Source organism: Neolamprologus multifasciatus, chromosome 11 (assembly GCF_963576455.1).
Source record: "Neolamprologus multifasciatus chromosome 11, fNeoMul1.2, whole genome shotgun sequence".
NCBI lineage: Eukaryota > Metazoa > Chordata > Actinopteri > Cichliformes > Cichlidae > Neolamprologus > Neolamprologus multifasciatus.
Window position 1 is genome coordinate 27262811 of NC_140449.1, and position 21629 is coordinate 27284439.

Consider the following 21629-nt stretch of genomic DNA (forward strand, 5'->3'; position numbering starts at 1 on the left):
GCTCATTATATGTTTATATTTCGGGCTGTCTCATAACATCAAAACACTGTAAACACACTAATATTTTGTAAATATAGAACCAATTTTTACTTCTGTACACAATACCACAGCTACTGTGAGTGACAATTCTGTCTTTCCTACAGTTTCATGTCAAAGTGTCTGCTGATCCTCGCACTTCTCCTCATGTTTTGTTTATTATGTCTCAGACTTTTTATTTTGAGACAGAATGATGACACAATGTCATCGCATGACATACAAAATTTTTAATTAAAAAAAACACCTTATTAACAAAAAGTCTTTTTGCTCTTTTACCAACAAATGATATTCAGTGGAACTACAAATAAGTGGGTCTAGCACAAGTTCCTAAACAAAGGTCTGAAATTTGCAGTGACAGGCATAGTCACTAAGGAGTTATAAGTTGGCTCCTGAGCTTTAACCTAATATTTTACTGCTTGAAGCAGTGTCTGAGATATTGTGCCAGATTCAATGATAAACGCACACAAAAGAAGATGGCTGTGCCATGAGGGCCAGTTAAGCAATGGTATATTTACACAACAAAAAATATTTCCTAGTAACTATTCAAAGGCTAATCATTAAAGGGTATGTAATTGTATTTCTATTCCTATCTTAAGTGTTTTTATCATAGTGTGACTAAATGCAGCGAGCTACACATGTACAGCTGGACAGCTATGTTTTTAGCAGTAAGCTCAACAAAACAGAAGTTTACTACTTTTGCATTTTAGTCTTGTCTTTAAATTTTACCTGGGCATATTCACACTCCACTTCCTTTTTCACATTCTTACCCCCCACTTCATCATACAGGCCTCCCATCTCTAGTGCATTGCTCACAAAATTTCTGTTAATTCCCTCCACAATGCACTTCTCCTCCTCCAGATAATAGCTACCAGGTGAATTCAAGTCCACAGAGGTTTCTTCCTTCTTTTTCTTGCCCTTGGTCTTCCAGTTCACACTAGAGTAAATTGCTTCACACTTGTCGGCTTTGTTCTCAGAGTTTTTGCTTCCTCCTGCACCCACTGGCTCAGCAACTACTTTAGGGTCAACAATGCCTGCCTCTCTCAACCTTTCAGCATTTGCATAAATGCTCTCTTCTGTTGTGTTTGGTGCCTAAAATTGCATAGTAAATTTCAGTGAACATTCCGGTGAAGATCATCTATTCATTCTTGTGTAAATGTAAAAGTATCACATCTTTAAAAAAGCCTTAAAAATAAAGTTAAAGTACCTCATTTCCTTCTTCAGTCGGAGGCTGAATCATCGCAACTGTGTTGTTTTCATCTATTAACCCAACTTTCGGCTTACAGTGATTCATCTGAGTCCTGAAAAATAAAGTAAAATATCAAATATATATTTATATAAATATAAATCATACACTGCAGTTTTTTTACTTCTCACTTTTTTAGTTCACAGGATAAACTCATGATGATATATAGTGGTGTATTACAGCTTGCTATGTGAAAACTAATCTGAATGTTAACATACAGAGGTCTTGAAAATGAAAACATATAATGTGTCAGTGTTTTTAGACATGAACTGTCCAATAAACAGCTCAGACTGATGTTAAAGTTAGTCAGTAGTGTTACCAATGTTGAGTATGTTTTCTGATGGATCAAGCGTAAATATACACAGTAGTTGCACAGTATCAGTATTCAGTTAAAGATCGCAGAAAATCCGGCCAGATACAACTTAGTAAATAGTAAATGCTGTGGGTAGTTTGAACAATTTTAAGTACCAAATTGTGTACATACCTGATAACAAACAGCAGAACACACATTAGTACTAATAGTAACACTGCAAGAGTGGAGACGATCACTGGATACAGAACTGAACCTAAAAGAGCAAAACAAAAATAAATGTAAAAATATACCATGTAAAAAAAAAAATTACAAATAAAAAATCACCCTACTTAATTTTTAATTGTATGCATGACATGTTTTTTGTTTTTTTTAAACCCTCTGGGTTTGTTCAAAATTACTACCCTTTCAGCTTGTTCGTGGCCAAAACTGGCCACCACAGAGCCCAGAGGGTTAATTAGCCATATTACTCATAAAATTATGTGGTAAAACAAACTTATTTCAAATTCCAAGGTTTTAAATATTTTGGATTTTTTTTTTTTTTGAAAATCACCTGCTCTTTACCAGGTCTTAAAATTACATATATACAGCCTCAGCTGAACTACAAAACATAACATGGTATACTGTGTCATTACTAAACAAAAACTAATCCAAATTTCAGAAGCCGTGTGTTAAAACTGTGCACTCTTACTGCTTCCATGGGAATCACAAAGATAGGTAGCAGCCAGATGCTGATAATCAAGCACTTGATTATTAAACTTCATTTAATGACCATCAGCAAGCGTGAACATGTTTATAAAAGCAGATGTTTGTGGCAGTTTGCTGGTCCTGAGCATTCAGGAGTGTGTTAGCACAATACCAATGAGATAAATGTACTGCAAAACATTACATATTTTATGAAACTGCTAGTGAGTTGACTGTAGCTGGATTAACCCAACCGTAACTGCTTGTGTGGATTAGTGGAATTCCTAAAGTTATTGACAGTAAATTTATTGTAAATGAATACTAACATTTAGGGGAAAAAATCCTGACAATATCTCTTAACTGGCTTTGTAGAGCACAGGATATCATTGTATGTGGGTTAAACAAGAGTATTTACAGTTGCACCAAATACAAACCTTCAGGTTCTGCAGAGCTTTTAAACTCGCTCATACAAAATTGTTGACTGGCAGATCCCAGAGAGTTGAAGCTAAGGCAGAGCAGGGTGGAAAAATGCTTCACTTGTGGTTGACTCAGAATGAAGGAGCTCCTGTGAACTGTGATGTTTAGAGTCTCACTGAATATTTCAAATCCACCAGACTGAGTGACAGGTTCTCCATTCAAATACCACTGTACAGCAGGGGAAGGGTTTCCCTCAGTGTCACAGGAACAGTTAACCTGACCTGCAGTTTTAACACAATCTGATGAAAACAGGATCTGTGGAAGAACTGTCATTGAAAGAAAGTGAGAGGAGTCAGTCAAAATAACCTTGATGATTGAAAAATATTTGCAAAAATTACTAAAAAAAAAATGAACTGTGACCGGTAAAATGCTGTGTGTAAAGATGGTCATGTCTCAAACTAAAGTCCTTTCTGAACATACTTGCAATACTTATCATTATCAGGAGTGTTTTATTGCTTTTGAAATAGTTTTAACCTGTGCAAAAAACAGATTTACATAATGCATTGCCCAACAAAGACTTTATTAAAGTATGTGCAGACTTTTTATATTTATTTCAGAAAATCACACTGCAAAGATTGTCTTGTTTTACTGCCGAAGGTTGTTTTGTTATGAATGGGGATATTATTAGTCTGTGCTAATCTGTGCTACAATATTTGGCTATCAAGGATGCTTACTGGAGATAACCAGAAATGTCAGAAAAATGGAAAACACTAATGTGTTGTTACAATTTCTAACAAAAATAGTATAATTTAATTTTGAGATACATACAATGAATCTCAAGCTGAGTCACATTAGAACATTCAACTCCGAGCTTATTTTCAGCCTTGCAGAAAAATGTCCGTCTGTTTCTGAAGACTTGAATGTTTAAACTAGTTCCAGTTCCAATTAAAGTCTCCTGGTCTCCATCAGCTCTGTACCAGGTGTAGTTCCTCACTGCTGGGTTGGCATTACTGCTGCAGGTCAGACTCACATTGCCGTTGTCTGGTACTGGACCAGAAGGACTGACTGAAACTGTAATGTTTTTAGGTGAATCTAAAGAATGAGTATTAAAAAATGAAAATTAGTGGTGTATTGTACATTGGGTATTACACTACCTGCCATAAAGCCTTATAAATTTATTTAAAAAGATGACATCTTAAGAATGCTTGCACCTTATTTTAGCCCACTGCCTAACTCTTCTGAAAATAAAGTGTAAAACAATGAAGTGTTGCGCATACACTAAAGAACTATTTAAGATCATTTTGATCAGACAAAAACTGTGGTATTTTAGTTGAATCCAAAAAAAGCAATAACACAATCACTTGTATGTAATGGATATTAACGTGTATTTCACGAAGTCTGATTTATGTATTAAAACAACAGTTTAAGAATGCTGTAACTTTTTAATTAAAAAAAATACACGGTTTCTATTTGCTGAGTATTGGAAAAACATAGTGTATAAAACTCTGTTCTAATGACTCTTTGATGCTGGGTTATACTGATGATATGTAAAGCAGATGTGAAATGTGATATTTACACTGAACATCTATTTGAATGCTGCTGGAACGTTCAACTCCAATCTTATTTCCAGCCTTGCAGAAAAATGACCGTCTGTCTCTGGAGACATTAATGTTTAAACTAGTTCCTGTTCCAATAAACGTCTCCTGGTCTCCATCAGCTCTGTACCAGGTGTAGTTCCACACTGGTGGGTTGGCATTAGTGCTGCAGGTCAGACTCACTTTGCTGTTCTCTGGTACTGGACCAGAAGGACTGACTGAAACTGTAATGTTTTTAGGTGAATCTGTAAAATAAGGAATAAAACATACAAACTGAAATGTTAAGACAGTTTTCTTTGCAGAAGTAGTGTTTATAAATTGGGTACAATGCCTTATATATATATATATATATATATATATATATATATATATATATATATATTTCCCATTAAATTAATAACTCATACACATCTAACAGGAGAGAAGGGAGCAAACCGCACCAATTTACTCATTTTTTCTTTAATCAAGGAAATTTGTAGAGTGATAGTAAGAAGTTGCTTTGGCCCTTTCTTTCTAAATACTGATGTATCCAATAAAAATGATTTTTCTTTGTCTTTTTATTGACTGACTGAACAATGCAACTTACAGTAACTTCACCAACTTTATACTTCTTTTTACTGAGTGTCAAAAACTACCCATTCATTATCTTCCAGGGGGGCTGGAGCCTAGTCCAAATGCCACTGGGTGAGAGGCAGGGTACACTGACACATATAGTGATTCTATCCTGTGGGCAATTTAAAATCTCCAGTAAACCTACCCCTCCTTCTGTGGGTGGGAAGAGAAACATCACATAGAAAGGCTCCAGCCAGATGGTGGAACTTTTTTGATACTTCTTTTTACTCTGTGTCTTATTTAGAGTTTGGTCCCCATGGAAATGATAAATGCCCTGGTTCTTACATACCGCTATTCTACTCAACTTAAACAGCTTTATACAACATGCCTCATCCATTCACCTAATTTATGTTTAAGTGTTTTCTAACTAAAATAACGGAGAAAGTGTTTTGTTCATCGGATAACAGCTTATCTAAATATCGTTACCCGAGGATATTTGGTGTGGAAATTGGCTCCAGTCTGCATGCCAACCTTCCAAATAGTAGATAACCTGCTCTAACTTCTGAGCTACACCAGGCACGTGCGAGGAGCGGCTTGAGCACCTGCCCCTTTCCTGATGGGTGTCCCAAATGCCCTTTTATTGAGACCAGTGGCGTGTCCAGCGGGGTGGCCCAACCAGACTGGCCACCCCAGGTGCCACCCCGAAGCTAAAACAATGAAATATCAAATGTACGATTATGGTTTCACAGTGAAGCTCAGATATCCGAGGGTAAGTGAATGCAGCACCGGCTTCTGCACTATGAGCATCATGTTAGCAAAGGTAGGAGAGCCAAGCTCGGCACTGCAGAAAATATATTTTCAGCGAAAGATTAACAAGTTAACATAGCTGGACTAGCCATCGGACATTTGCACGGTGGGCTGATGACTTATTATTATTTTTTTTTTGTAAGGGCATGAACAATGAGAGGTGGTGGATTGGCCAGATGCTGGCCGATTTGTAAAAATAACTCAGTTGTTTGGTGGTGGCTATGGCGGAGTTTCCACAGAGGCAACAGGTACCGCGGTAAAGTGAGCCGTCATTTGTGAGCCGCGGTCAAGCCAGCCGCCTCTTATCCGCCGCATAAATTTCCTTGCGCTTTTACACCAGTCTTTACGGTAGCGCCTTTTCGCTTTATATCCCGATTGAGAGCCTAGACCCGCGCACACGCGCACGCGCGCGCACACATTACGATGGAACAGCCCAATACAGTCAATACAATTATGTCTATTACAAAAATTCATTAAAAATCATCCTTAGTAGTTGAGGTCCAACTTTCAACAGATTCCTTCTCTGGGAAGCCTACTGTACCTGTGTGCCAAGTTTCATCCAGATTTACTGTAGAATTCCTCAGAAATTAAAGGACATTTATATTCAATGCAATACAGTCAATACACTACAATTATGTCTATTACAAAAATTCATTAAAAATCATCCTTAGTAGTTGAGGTCCAACTGTCAACACATCCCTCCTCTGGGACACCTACTGTACCTGTGTGCCAAGTTTCATCCAGATTTACTGTAGAATTCCTCAGAAATTAAAGGAAACTTATATTCAATGCAATACAGTCAATACACTACAATTATGTCAAATTTCAAAAATTCATTAAAAATCATCCTTAGTAGTTGAGGTCCAACTTTCAACAGATTCCTTCTCTGGGAAGCCTACTGTACCTGTGTCCCAAGTTTCATCCAGATTTACTGTAGAATTCCTCAGAAATTAAAGGAAACTTATATTCAATGCAATACATTCAATACACTACAATTATGTCAAATTTCAAAGATTCATTAAAAATCATCCTTAGTAGTTGAGGTCCAACTTTCAACAGATTCCTTCTCTGGGAAGCCTACTGTACCTGTGTGCCAAGTTTCATCCAGATTTACTGTAGAATTCCTCAGAAATTAAAGGGCATTTATATTCAATGCAATACAGTCAATACACTACAATTATGTCTATTACAAAAATTCATTAAAAATCATCCTTAGTAGTTGAGGTCCAACTGTCAACACATCCCTCCTCTGGGACACCTACTGTACCTGTGTGCCAAGTTTCATCCAGATTTACTGTAGAATTCCTCAGAAATTAAAGGAAACTAATATTCAATGCAATACAGTCAATACACTACAATTATGTCAAATTTCAAAAATTCATTAAAAATCATCCTTAGTAGTTGAGGTCCAACTTTCAACAGATTCCTTCTCTGGGAAGCCTACTGTACCTGTGTGCCAAGTTTCATCCAGATTTACTGTAAAATTCCTCAGAAATTAAAGGACATTTATATTCAATGCAATACAGTCAATACACTACAATTATGTCAATTACAAAAATTCATTAAAAATCATCCTTAGTAGTTGAGGTCCAACTTTCAACAGATTCCTTCTCTGGGAAGCCTACTGTACCTGTGTGCCAAGTTTCATCCAGATTTACTGTAAAATTCCTCAGAAATTAAAGGACATTTATATTCAATGCAATACAGTCAATACACTACAATTATGTCAATTACAAAAATTCATTAAAAATCATCCTTAGTAGTTGAGGTCCAACTTTCAACAGATTCCTTCTCTGGGAAGCCTACTGTACCTGTGTGCCAAGTTTCATCCAGATTTACTGTAAAATTCCTCAGAAATTAAAGGACATTTATATTCAATGCAATACAGTCAATACACTACAATTATGTCTATTACAAAAATTCATTAAAAATCATCCTTAGTAGTTGAGGTCCAACTGTCAACACATCCCTCCTCTGGGACACCTACTGTACCTGTGTGCCAAGTTTCATCCAGATTTACTGTAGAATTCCTCAGAAATTAAAGGAAACTTATATTCAATGCAATACAGTCAATACACTACAATTATGTCTATTTCAAAAATTCATTAAAAATCATCCTTAGTAGTTGAGGTCCAACTTTCAACAGATTCCTTCTCTGGGAAGCCTACTGTACCTGTGTCCCAAGTTTCATCCAGATTTACTGTAGAATTCCTCAGAAATTAAAGGAAACTTATATTCAATGCAATACATTCAATACACTACAATTATGTCAAATTTCAAAGATTCATTAAAAATCATCCTTAGTAGTTGAGGTCCAACTTTCAACAGATTCCTTCTCTGGGAAGCCTACTGTACCTGTGTGCCAAGTTTCATCCAGATTTACTGTAGAATTCCTCAGAAATTAAAGGGCATTTATATTCAATGCAATACAGTCAATACACTACAATTATGTCTATTACAAAAATTCATTAAAAATCATCCTTAGTAGTTGAGGTCCAACTGTCAACACATCCCTCCTCTGGGACACCTACTGTACCTGTGTGCCAAGTTTCATCCAGATTTACTGTAGAATTCCTCAGAAATTAAAGGAAACTTATATTCAATGCAATACAGTCAATACACTACAATTATGTCAAATTTCAAAAATTCATTAAAAATCATCCTTAGTAGTTGAGGTCCAACTTTCAACAGATTCCTTCTCTGGGAAGCCTACTGTACCTGTGTCCCAAGTTTCATCCAGATTTACTGTCGAATTCCTCAGAAATTAAAGGAAACTTATATTCAATTCAATACAGTCAATACACTACAATTATGTCTATTTCAAAAATTCATTAAAAATCATCCTTAGTAGTTGAGGTCCAACTTTCAACAGATTCCTTCTCTGGGACACCTACTGTACCTGTGTGCCAAGTTTCATCCAGATTTACTGTAAGATTCCTCAGAAATTAAAGGACATGTATATTGAATTCAATACACTTACTTAAATATTGCATCATATTCAAAAATTCATTAAAAATCATCCATAATAGTTGATGTCCAACTTTCAACACCGTCTTACTCTGGGCGACCTACGGTATCTCTGGGCCAAGTTACATCTCAATTCACTGTAATCTTTATCAAAAATTGAAAGAACAATTATATGTCAATGCTGGCTGTGTGCCTTTCAAAGTGACACTAAATAACAGAACTCAGGCACATCAGGGAATAATCCAAAAGGCGGATTTATTAAACAAAAACAACATACAAAATATCCCTAACCCATACTACATAACCTAAAAAGAAACAAAGGGACACTTAGAAGCACAAGAAAACAATACTATACTGAAAGGGCAAGAGACACAGCCCAAACATAATCCACAACTAAAACGCCAAAAGAACAAGTCATCCCACATAGCAGACGGGTGTTGCCTGGATCTGGTGTGAAGCCGGCACTGCTGGCTGACTTCTGGCATGGTAAGATGGCACTGTTTATGTGATGGCATGCTACATCTGGCCTGATTGGGTGAATGTGACATGTTGTATAGAGCACTTTGAGTAATATGGGTGAGTAAAAAGGCGCTATATAAGAATCAGTCCATTCACTGTCTGAACAGAGTTTTGTCATGACAGCATATTTGATTGTCTTCACTGACTCGCTATTCGCCTTAGTGCAGCTGCCGTACCATCCTCGGATGCAGTAAGTTAGTAGGCTCTCAATGGGCGAGTGGTGGAAGGTCAGCAGAGGATGTCTGGGATGATTGCATTAAAGGCTGAGCTGTAGTCCACAAAGAGCATTCTGGCGTAGCTCTGCCGCTTTTCTGACACAACGACCGAGACTGTGGGAGCTGGGGCTCGAACCAGCAACCTTCCGGTGACAAGACGAACTGCCAACTCTCATTATGCAATGTACTGTTTAAAAGAAAAATCTTTTTTTTGCCTTGACAACATACAGTACATTCATCTTCATTTCAAATAAGTAGTTATTTTTCACACAGAGAGCAATACCATTCTCCAGCCTCTGCTGTCCAAAACTACTCTGTATTCATCTGGAGGCACTTTGTGTGAAACCATTTTAAATAGCTCTCATGCAGGAACAAAGCAATTGTATAAAATGAAGTGAGGGAATGGAGCTATAAATAGATTAATATAGAGATATGAAAATAAACTTATATATAGACATAGGAACACAAGTTTTAAGATTAATGTTTCTGGGATATAATAAACAATATAAGCATACAGGTGTCTAAGCAAACATTGTGGCATACAAAGTGAGAGAGTGCAGTGAGTCATGTTTATTCCTGTTCAATATGTGTCTGACACAAGTGGATGAATTAAAAAGTCTGACAGCAGCAGCAACAACAGGCAATGCCTTCCTGATGACTTTCTATCTGGTTACATCTTTGTCTTTGATGCCTGTATCCCAGCTTGAAGAGTCCTGGGCCTTTTTTCTAGTCAGTGGGTGTGTAGGCAAACAACTCTGGCTTGTCACCCAGTTGGATTTCCTGGTAATTGTCAGGTGGCACTATCTACAAATCAGGACACATTAACTATGATATTAAAAAATTGACATGATGACATAGTCCTTGGTCAGTTTACCAAGCATTTCTCAGTTTTGTTCTTTATAGTTCTGTTCATCATATCATTGTTTGTGAGTCCTGGATTATTTGATGATATGTTTACATTATGTATTCTTTTGTTTTCAGTTCCATATTGCTTTTAAGTGTAGTTCTTTTTAAGCATTCCACAAGTGGATGGAACACTTGTGAAAACACTCTAGTGTTAAAGCCAGTCTTGTCTTCATGTCTGTTTCTGGTTTTGTCTGTGTCAAGCTCGTGTGTCTTAGTCTGTGTTTTAGTTTGATGGCCTCTTGTCTCTTTCTTGTGTTGAGTCTTACTTCCATTGTCTTCTTATTCCCAATGTATCCCTGCTGTGTTACACAGCTGTCTCCAATTCCCCTAATCACCATCCTATTTATACATTTTGCCAATCTCCCGGTCTGAAGTACATTATTCTATTCGATTCTATTCTATTATATTTATACAGCACCAAACCACAACAACAGTCACCTAAAGACACTTTATGTTGCTGGTTAAAAACACAACAATAATACAAAGAAAGCCCCAACAATTTAAGTACCCCATATGAGCTAACATTTAGTGTGAGTGGGAAGGAAAAACTCCATTTGAAGAGGTAGAGACATCTGGCAGAAACAGGCTCAAGGAGAGACAGCCATCTACTGTGACTGGCTGAGGTTGATGAAAAGGAGACAGAACAACATACTGTGCAAGAGATACATACTAACTAATGATTAAATGCAGAGAGGTGTATAAACACAGAAAGAGCAAAGAAGGAAAAAATTCATACATGATGGGAAGCCCACAAGAGCCTAGGCTTATTGCAGCACAAATAAGGGAAGATTCAGGGTCACCTGATCCACTCTAACTGTATTATTTGTCAAAACTGAGGGTTTTAATGCTAATCTCAAAAGCAGAGACGGGTGTTTGTCTTCTGAATTAATATAGAATAGAATAGAATTCAACCTTATTGTCATTGCACATGTCACAGGTACAAGGCAACGAAATGCAGTTTGCATCCATCAAGAAGTGCTTTAGCCATGATATAGATATATTACAATATATATTAGCAATAATATAGGTATGTAAGTATATTACAGAAATGGGTCTATTATGGTATGTTATAATGTACACGGTATGAAGGTATGTTATGAATATGCTATAACTATAAGTATGTACAGGCTATGAACAGGATATAAACATGAAAAACTATACAGAATATGAAATTAAAAAAACTATACAGAAATATGAGATATACAGCTATACACAAATGTGAAATATGCAGGTTATAAACAGTTGTAGAATTAAAAATTATTGTATTGTACAGAATGATGTGAGCTGCATCCACAGAAGAGAGGCCTGAGAGATGATTCCTGTTCAACCTTAAAATTCTATAGGAACCACAAGTACACTTAATATTCCAAAATTAAAATCTGGATTTCAAAGCGAGTCAGTGAAGACAATCAAATAAACTGTCATGACAAAACTCTGTTCAGACAGTGAATGGACTGATTCTTATATAGCGCCTTTTTACTCACCCATATTACTCAAAGTGCTCTATACAACATGTCACATTCACCCAATCAGGCCAGATGTAGCATGCCATCACATAAACAGTGCCATCTTACCATGCCAGAAGTCAGCCAGCAGTGCCGGCTTCACACCAGATCCAGGCAACACCCGTCTGCTATGTGGGATGACTTGTTCTTTTGGCGTTTTAGTTGTGGATTATGTTTGGGCTGTGTCTCTTGCCCTTTCAGTATAGTATTGTTTTCTTGTGCTTCTAAGTGTCCCTTTGTTTCTTTTTAGGTTATGTAGTATGGGTTAGGGATATTTTGTATGTTGTTTTTGTTTAATAAATCCGCCTTTTGGATTATTCCCTGATGTGCCTGAGTTCTGTTATTTAGTGTCACTTTGAAAGGCACACAGCCAGCATTGACATATAATTGTTCTTTCAATTTTTGATAAAGATTACAGTGAATTGAGATGTAACTTGGCCCAGAGATACCGTAGGTCGCCCAGAGTAAGACGGTGTTGAAAGTTGGACATCAACTATTATGGATGATTTTTAATGAATTTTTGAATATGATGCAATATTTAAGTAAGTGTATTGAATTCAATATACATGTCCTTTAATTTCTGAGGAATCTTACAGTAAATCTGGATGAAACTTGGCACACAGGTACAGTAGGTGTCCCAGAGAAGGAATCTGTTGAAAGTTGGACCTCAACTACTAAGGATGATTTTTAATGAATTTTTGAAATAGACATAATTGTAGTGTATTGACTGTATTGCATTGAATATAAGTTTCCTTTAATTTCTGAGGAATTCGACAGTAAATCTGGATGAAACTTGGGACACAGGTACAGTAGGCTTCCCAGAGAAGGAATCTGTTGAAAGTTGGACCTCAACTACTAAGGATGATTTTTAATGAATTTTTGAAATTTGACATAATTGTAGTGTATTGACTGTATTGCATTGAATATAAGTTTCCTTTAATTTCTGAGGAATTTTACAGTAAATCTGGATGAAACTTGGCACACAGGTACAGTAGGTGTCCCAGAGAAGGAATCTGTTGAAAGTTGGACCTCAACTACTAAGGATGATTTTTAATGAATTTTGAAATTTGACATAATTGTAGTGTATTGACTGTATTGCATTGAATATAAGTTTCCTTTAATTTCTGAGGAATTCTACAGTAAATCTGGATGAAACTTGGCACACAGGTACAGTAGGTGTCCCAGAGGAGGGATGTGTTGAAAGTTGGACCTCAACTACTAAGGATGATTTTTAATGATTTTTTGTAATAGACATAATTGTAGTGTATTGACTGTATTGCATTGAATATAAGTTTCCTTTCATTTCTGAGGAATTCGACAGTAAATCTGGATGAAACTTGGGACACAGGTACAGTAGGCTTCCCAGAGAAGGAATCTGTTGAAAGTTGGACCTCAACTACTAAGGATGATTTTTAATGAATTTTTGAAATTTGACATAATTGTAGTGTATTGACTGTATTGCATTGAATATAAGTTTCCTTTAATTTCTGAGGAATTCTACAGTAAATCTGGATGAAACTTGGCACACAGGTACAGTAGGTGTCCCAGAGACGGGATCTGTTGAAAGGTGGACCTCAACTACTAAGGATGATTTTTAATGAATTTTTGAAATGTACATAATTGTAGTGTATTGACTGTATTGCATTGAATATAAATGTCCTTTAATTTCTGAGGAATTTTACAGTAAATCTGGATGAAACTTGGCACACAGGTACAGTACGTGTCCCAGAGGAGGGATGTGTTGAAAGTTGGACCTCAACTACTAAGGATGATTTTTAATGAATTTTTGAAATTTGACATAATTGTAGTGTATTGACTGTATTGCATTGAATATAAATGTCCTTTATTTTCTGAGGAATTTTACAGTAAATCTGGATGAACCTTGGCACACAGGTACAGTAGGTGTCCCAGAGAAGGAATGTGTTGAAAGTTGAACCTCAACTACTAAGGATGATTTTTAATGAATTTTTGAAATGTACATAATTGTAGTGTATTGACTGTATTGCATTGAATATAAATGTCCTTTAATTTCTGAGGAATTTTACAGTAAATCTGGATGACACTTGGCACACAGGTACAGTAGATGTCCCAGAGGAGGGATGTGTTGAAAGTTGGACCTCAACTACTAAGGATGATTTTTAATGAATTTTTGAAATTTGACATAATTGTAGTGTATTGACTGTATTGCATTGAATATAAGTTTCCTTTAATTTCTGAGGAATTCTACAGTAAATCTGGATGAAACTTGGCACACAGGTACAGTAGGTGTCCCAGAGGAGGGATGTGTTGAAAGTTGGACCTCAACTACTAAGGATGATTTTTAATTAATTTTTGAAATTTGACATAATTGTAGTGTATTGACTGTATTGCATTGAATATAAATGTCCTTTAATTTCTGAGGAATTTTACAGTAAATCTGGATGAACCTTGGCACACAGGTACAGTAGGCTTCCCAGAGAAGGAATGTGTTGAAAGTTGGACCTCAACTACTAAGGATGATTTTTAATGAATTTTTGAAATGTACATAATTGTAGTGTATTGACTGTATTGCATTGAATATAAATGTCCTTTAATTTCTGAGGAATTTTACAGTAAATCTGGATGAAACTTGGCACACAGGTACAGTAGGTGTCCCAGAGGAGGGATGTGTTGAAAGTTGGACCTCAACTACTAAGGATGATTTTTAATGAATTTTTGAAATTTGACATAATTGTAGTGTATTGACTGTATTGCATTGAATATAAGTTTCCTTTAATTTCTGAGGAATTCTACAGTAAATCTGGATGAAACTTGGCACACAGGTACAGTAGGTGTCCCAGAGGAGGGATGTGTTGAAAGTTGGACCTCAACTACTAAGGATGATTTTTAATGAATTTTTGTAATAGACATAATTGTATTGACTGTATTGGGCTGTTCCATCGTAATGTGTGCGCGCGTGTGCGCGGGTCTAGGCTCTCAATCGGGATATAAAGCGAAAAGGCGCTACCGTAAAGACTGGTGTAAAAGCGCAAGGAAATTTATGCGGCGGATAAGAGGCGGCTGGCTTGACCGCGGCTCACAAATGACGGCTCACTTTACCGCGGTGCAACAGGTGGATGAGGGAAGGAGAGGCAGGAGGAGGAGAGACCTGAACTTCAGGTAAGAAGTTATGACCTGCAGTCTATCTGGGTCAGATATAAACCAAGTTTAGGGGTAGTTTATTTTCGTTGTGCTAACTTTTTACAGTCAGTTACAATAACTTGTACTGTGTGAGCTAGCATGACAGAGTTTCTATAGAGCTGTTCGGTTGCTATGATGTTACTGATAGTGAACTTTATTTTATTCATAAGGTTAGTTAGTAGAGTTGCCAACAGCTCCTTAAAAATGGAATGGTCCCTCTTTCAGAGAAAATATTATGCGTTTTGTATTGAGCTGAGAAGAGAGCAGTTTGTCCCTTACTTTAGCTAGAATGGAAAAATACACAAAGCTGGAGTTATTCTGTCTTTACGCTGCACAGCTGCCTCTTCTCTCATCCCCGCCCCCCTCCCTCTTCTGTTGCTACTTCAATCATGAAACTGATCAATCATTAGCTGATCAGCTTTTCTCTCTTGTTTATTTATCGCCCACTTTGCGCCAGAAACAGGAAACCAGCGGATGTCACGCTAAACAACAGCAGCACGTTTAAGCTTGATCAGCTGTTGTTAGAATTTATTTAATATTAATTTCTAGTATCAGCTGATGTTTGCTGGAGCCACAGCTGTAAAGCTGCTGGTCATGATGTTGGTTTGTATATGTGGTGAGAGGGAAACATGAGGATGAAACCAGGAGATGTCCTTACTGAATCATCAGAGCTGAACAGGTGATGGAGAAACAGGTTTACCCTTTAGGTGACATAAATTAGTTGAAGGGAAGTTATGAACTGTTTCTGAGAGACAAATAACACCCGGATCCTTTTCTAAGTAGCTGACAGCTGAGAGCTGTGCAGGGGCGGATCTAGCAAAGTGTTGCCAGGGGGCCAGGTAGGGCATTAACAGGGAGAGGGGGGCACAAAGAAATACTTTTCTTTCTTATTCTCATTTAAAATATCTAGCTTTTATTAAATAATTATCTGAATCTTGCGAACAAAGTTTTTATCTGATGTAAAATGTATAGAAATCATACATATACCAAAAAGACAGTGTACATCACTGTCACCACAGCATTTGTTTGTCCCAGTCCAGCCCTGCAGGTTAATATTGGCAGTGTCACTATGCCAGCTGACTATATTTCATCATCAGCCAGTGTTGTTCTTTATACATCAATATTACCAAAGTTTACCATAAGGCACCATATAAAGTATTTACTTGCTTTCAGGTTTTATTCAAATGTTAGTCTTTTCATTTGTTTCCCCACTTTTTTCCTGTTTCAAAATCAAACACCAGTTTGTGAGAAGATTATCTTCTTTTTTTTAATAGGCATTGGTTTTGCATTGGCCTTGGCTAATTTGCCAATTGTATGTTAAAAATGTTCGTATTTTAATATTCAAAAATGTTTTTGCCCAAAACATATGTGCACTACATGTCAGTAAAAATACTATGCAAATATTGATGTCCTTGGCTGCTGAATAAACACTGACTGATTGTATCTCTTGTACTTTATCAACGCAGTATCTAAAAACTTTGCACCGTAGTGGTTAAAATCTCATTCTAATAAGAGTTAAAAGCGCATTCGGTTATTAGGTTTATAGGGTTATTGAATTATGGTTAACGGTTGGTAGAATTATTTTTAACATTATCTGCCAATTACATCTGCCACCCTTCTCCAAATCTGTGCCCCTACCTGGCCCCCCCAACAAAATTTTTCTAGACACACCACTGCTTGAGACGTGTGCGTGCCAGAATGAGTCCTGCCTGTGCCTCTCAACAATAATATTTAACTATTAATTATTTTGCAAAATAAAAGATCAGTCACATGACTACCATTAACCAATGATAGCCCCTGATGGCAGAGTACGTTGGTTACGAGCTGGTAACCCTACCCCTAACCATAACCCTAAGCAGTATTCTGGATGGGTGAGAGAAAAACAAGTTAATTCGGCTTTGGTGCTGTGCACATGCGGCGCGTCTGCGCAGAAACATTGGGTAGGATGGATTCCCAGAACACCTGGAACGAGCAAAGAGGACGCACATTTTTTGCTGTTTGAACGGTGCCCATATGACAAGCCATTTCAGCCACGAGTTTTCTACGCGAGTTTTCTAACACGTCTGGTTAAGAAATGCCGTAAAAAAACACTGTTTAATGGCACTGACCTGACAGAACACCGTATTTTACACCAGGAATTGGCGTCTTAAACGCCCTTTCTGAACGGCGGAGAAAAAAACGCACTTTTACCTGTCTTTGAACGCCGCTCAGCAGAAAAGACAGATTAAAAACTGTTTTTTTCTGGCGTTCAGTGTCAGCTGTGAAGGCGTTTAAAACGCTGTTTTCTTGAAATTATGCAGGGCCTTCCCCATGGCGTTAAACTGCATTTCTTATGCCATTTCTTAACCAGACGTGTTAGAAAACTCGCAATATTTGGCTGAAATGGCTTACCATATGCAGAGCTGTAGAAGAAGCAAATTAAATGGGAGACGCAGACTGATGCAACAAAAACCAGTAAGTAGGTGTACAGCGTACACCTACTATGCGGACACAGCGTACACATAGTCTATAGCACAGAGGTGTATTAGCTTATTATTACATGTTGGTAAGTTGTCTTGTGACAACTGACATATTGAAACAGATGAGCGTGCTGTGTGTGCAACAGCGCGACAAACAATACCTGTCCTTTTATTAACTGCACAAGTAGTGCTGGTCATTAGCTGCCAGCTAACTGGGTAAGGGTCTGTAGCTCTGCCCACCGTTTTAGGGAACATATTTAGTTTTAAAGTAAGTTACAGGGCTTTTCCTGCCTTCCTGGAGGGCTTATATTTCACTAAAAACGATCTAATACGCATATCCATTAATTATGGATTATTATAATTACGATTTTTAAAAAACACACCCTATGTTATTAAAGAAAATACATTAAGAAACAAAATATATTAGATTTACATTTTAAATATGACAAAATGCTGATTTTACAAAATTATTGTATCTTTACAGTTTAAACATTTAATAAGCTTTCTGCCTGCACAGAGTGTACAGTCAAACAAATTGAATCCTCATAAATTTTATGTTTATTACTTAATTTGTTTATTTTCATCACTTCATTATTATAGCACTAGGAATAAATAATAAGGGAATTATTCTGGATCAGCACCATGATGCAAACTTGTGGCCATAGTATATACAGTATTCTGGAGAAGGTTTTTTATGAGTATAATTTTTTTAAATTATAACTCATGATATGATATTGTCCAGACATGCCCTGTAAGGACATGAGGAGAAAACAGTGTTAAAAGGAGTTGTGTGAGGCAGTGGATCTCTCACCAGCTACATTAAAAAGAGCACAGGTATCAATAACACATGTACCAGCTGTTCCATTGCAAAGGTATTCAAGTATAAAAATAATAATAAACACAATGTTTTGGCTCTATAACATTTTCTATCATTACTTTATTATAGATTAGGTACAAGAGTTGTTAAGTGTGGATAATTAAATAATAGATTAATGCAATAGCAAAGTGCGCCTTGTTCTCAGATGGACAGCAAGTGGAGAGTGATAGATGAGATGAGGAGATAGAAGAGAGGCAAAGAGTGATTCACAGGCAGAGCCTAGTTTATTTCTCACCGTTTTATTGCCTTATGGTTCCAAGTGCTGTCACCAATCTTTGCATTTTATTATTATCTCATAACACTTGTTTAATCAGCAACCATTTCTCATAAGGACTTTTTACACTCTCAGACCAACACAGCCCTGCCCTCCAACACTATCAGCAGCAGGAGCAGCAGCAACCCCTCAACAACAACATTGTACTCATCAGGTAAAACATGGGCTAAGTTTGCTTTGCACTGTCCCCACCTGATGACAGTGATATAGTATGATGATGTTCCATATTAGATTCCTGATGGTTGGTGGGTGTGGCTTCAGCCTGGTTCTATGTGCCCCTTTTTAACTTTGAGCACCGCCCCTTTAAACATCTCTGCACAGCCCTGAGCTACACCCACCCCAGCCACCCCTCCTGAGCTAAAGCCAACCAACCTCACCTCCCCTGAGCTACAGTCCCACTTTACCCAGTTGTGTTCATTATCCATATTTACTGAGTGTCTATTTATTGCCTCTATCTACCCACATTTCTTTGTTGCATTGGACTGTTGAATATTTGTTTTCTCACTCACATTTGTCCTGGTTTGCATTCAAAGACTTTATTGGCTACCATCTGGATTTTTCTGCTACACCTGAACAAAGGTTGATTTTTTTATTTATTTTCTGTGGCCTGAGTCTGGAACTGGGGCCTCATTCTCACATCTCATAACAGTTATCTGAATTTTTTTTTTTAAATAATTCTGCTTTACTGGTCGTCTCTTCACAAAAAAAATATCATAACTTTGGGAAAATACATGATAATATATATAGTAAGTGAAACTCTGAAACTGAAAACTGTAAAGTGAAAAGCAACAGTCAAATGTGACTGACTAAATGTAGTTTTAGTCTTAGAGAGAATAAATAACAGCTCTAGGTAACTGTATTTATTACTAAATACATTACTACTACTATTTATACGTTATTACTATTTATTTCATTTGAGAAGAGAACAAATAAACTCACATGAAATATCAGGAGTTAAACTTGTTTCAGCAGTGACGTCAGGGCTACCATCTTGTTTCTGGTAGACAGCAGTGCAGGAGATTTTATTTCCATGATGGAGGTGAGAAGCAGTGAAATTCATAACAGAGGTCCTGACTTTAGTTTTGTCCTGATTCTCCTGCAGTGTCTCCTGACTCTGACCCAGGTTAGGGCTCCATGTCAGAGCTGGAGGATGAGACCAACATGGAGCTGGAGCAGAGCACGTCAGACTCACTGAGGCTCCCTCCTTCACCTCCAGTGTGGATGGAGTCAGAGTCGGTGAAGGAGGATCTTGTGGTGGGAAGAAATATCTTCATCAGTCAATAAACAAATGAGCAGTAATTAATTTCGTCGGGGGGGGGGGGGGGTGCTGTGTAAAATCCAATAAATTCACAATGTCAAAGTCAAAGCAGCTTGACAAGTGTCATTAATTCACATGAATTGTCTTTATATGGATATAAAAACTTACCTATGAATGAAATATATACACCAGCTTGTGTAAAGGTGTATATCAGTGTATTATCACACTCCAGTCTGAAGTAGTATTTACTTCTTTGAAGAAGATTTGCATTATTGAAAGTTGTGGTGCAGTCTTTCTTTGTTAAGTCTCCTGTCATTTCTTTATTTGGCTTTAGTTTTGCATTTTTACTGTTAAATGAAGTTGAATCACTCCAATATGCTTTACATGAATCTTCTAAGTTATTTTCATGTGTGTTCTCTACATCAAAGGAGCAGGGGATGGTCACACAGGATCCTCTTAAAACATTTATATTCTCTGGCATTTTGACCTCCCATATTCCACACAGTGCACCTGAAACACAACACAATGAATTGTAAAAAAGAAATGCTAACAGTAATTTATAGCAACGGTACAGTTTTATTTATTGTAGCCTTTATCCAGAGTTATCACTGCTGCTAGTTCTTCAGTGTTTAATTCAGGTACAAATGCTAAATATTTTTACTGTTAAATATCTTATAAATGGACACCCTTTGTAGTTTAGATGATGTTTTATGTTAAATAATAATCTTTACACAATAATCTTTACATGATGCTGATTTTCTTTCACTCACCCTGCAGCAGAGAACTAATGAGAAGAAAAGTCAGAGTTCCAGCCATCTTGTTACAAAAAAATGAAGTTTAAAGGAGTCTGAAGTTTGTACATGAAACAATTTACATGATTATTTGTTAAACATTACCAGTGACAAGCTGTTATGGTGAAAAGTGAAGTAAATTATTTTTTTTATGTATTCTGTTAAAACTCTCAAATGATGTTTGAGAATATTTTTAGTGCGTTAGCTCAACATAACAGTGTAGTATAGCACATATTTTTCACTCAGTAACAGGGCTCATTATCACCTTTAAAATATGTGACAATGACAGTAATGGTAATTTTGCAAAGCCCAGCGTTCCCATGTAACTACTGTCACTACGAGGAAAATTATTCAGCTTCAAAAAATCTGCTGAGATACCAGCGTAGAGCTCTTATTTCAATAAGTTATGTTCATAAACATGATAGACGAGAGATAAAGAAAATCCTTCACCTTTTTCCTGTGGAACTTTTTCCTCGACAAATATGATGTTTAATCTAAATCGCAGTGAATCAAAGAATGATAGAAATGTTATTTTTGCATAAAACTTTGATATTTCTTCCATATTTAAGATATAAAAACTTACATTCTTACGAGCTTCATAGAGAAGTCATTTCCACATATGTGAGGTTTTTTAAGAACTGTTCAGGAAGCGATGTAAAAAGAGGAAATAACACAAAAGTATGAGTGTGAATATTAGATAGATGCTTTTACTAGAAGTGGCTGTTAACAATACCACCTTCTTTTTTGACCACGATCTCCACAACACGTCTTGCACCACTGAATGTGCTGTAAACATTTCTATTCACTTAGTAATAATGTTCACTATTTGGCTTTATTGTATTAATTGGCTGAAGGAATAAAGTAGATTAATGTTTCTATTTTCTAAACAAGAAACTGAAAGTTAAAAACAGTAACAGTAAGACTGATGTTGTGTAAATTACATTAATAAATAATATGTACAATATAAATGTAACAAAAACAGCTGCATGGAGGTATAATACAAAAATATGAAAATACAAAAATCCGTGCTTCATCCTGTGACAGGTGTGTTCACC

At 36.7% G+C, this 21629-nt stretch overlaps 1 protein-coding gene across 1 annotated transcript; it reads right to left on the minus strand.

Annotated features, from left to right (window-relative positions):
• Positions 1–192: 192 nt before the first annotated feature.
• On the minus strand, positions 193–21518 carry LOC146508673 (myelin-associated glycoprotein-like). Its single transcript, XM_085178574.1, has 11 exons — positions 21158–21518; positions 21025–21068; positions 20554–20630; positions 19952–20293; positions 19465–19773; positions 4267–4530; positions 3519–3782; positions 2708–3016; positions 1764–1845; positions 1241–1334; positions 193–1125 (listed from the first exon to the last, which is right to left on the minus strand). Exons 3-11 carry the CDS (start codon positions 20597–20599, stop codon positions 727–729), a joined length of 2109 nt encoding a protein of 702 aa, XP_085034700.1. The 5' UTR covers positions 20600–20630; positions 21025–21068; positions 21158–21518; the 3' UTR covers positions 193–726.
• Between the last annotated feature and the right edge of the window lie 111 nt (positions 21519–21629).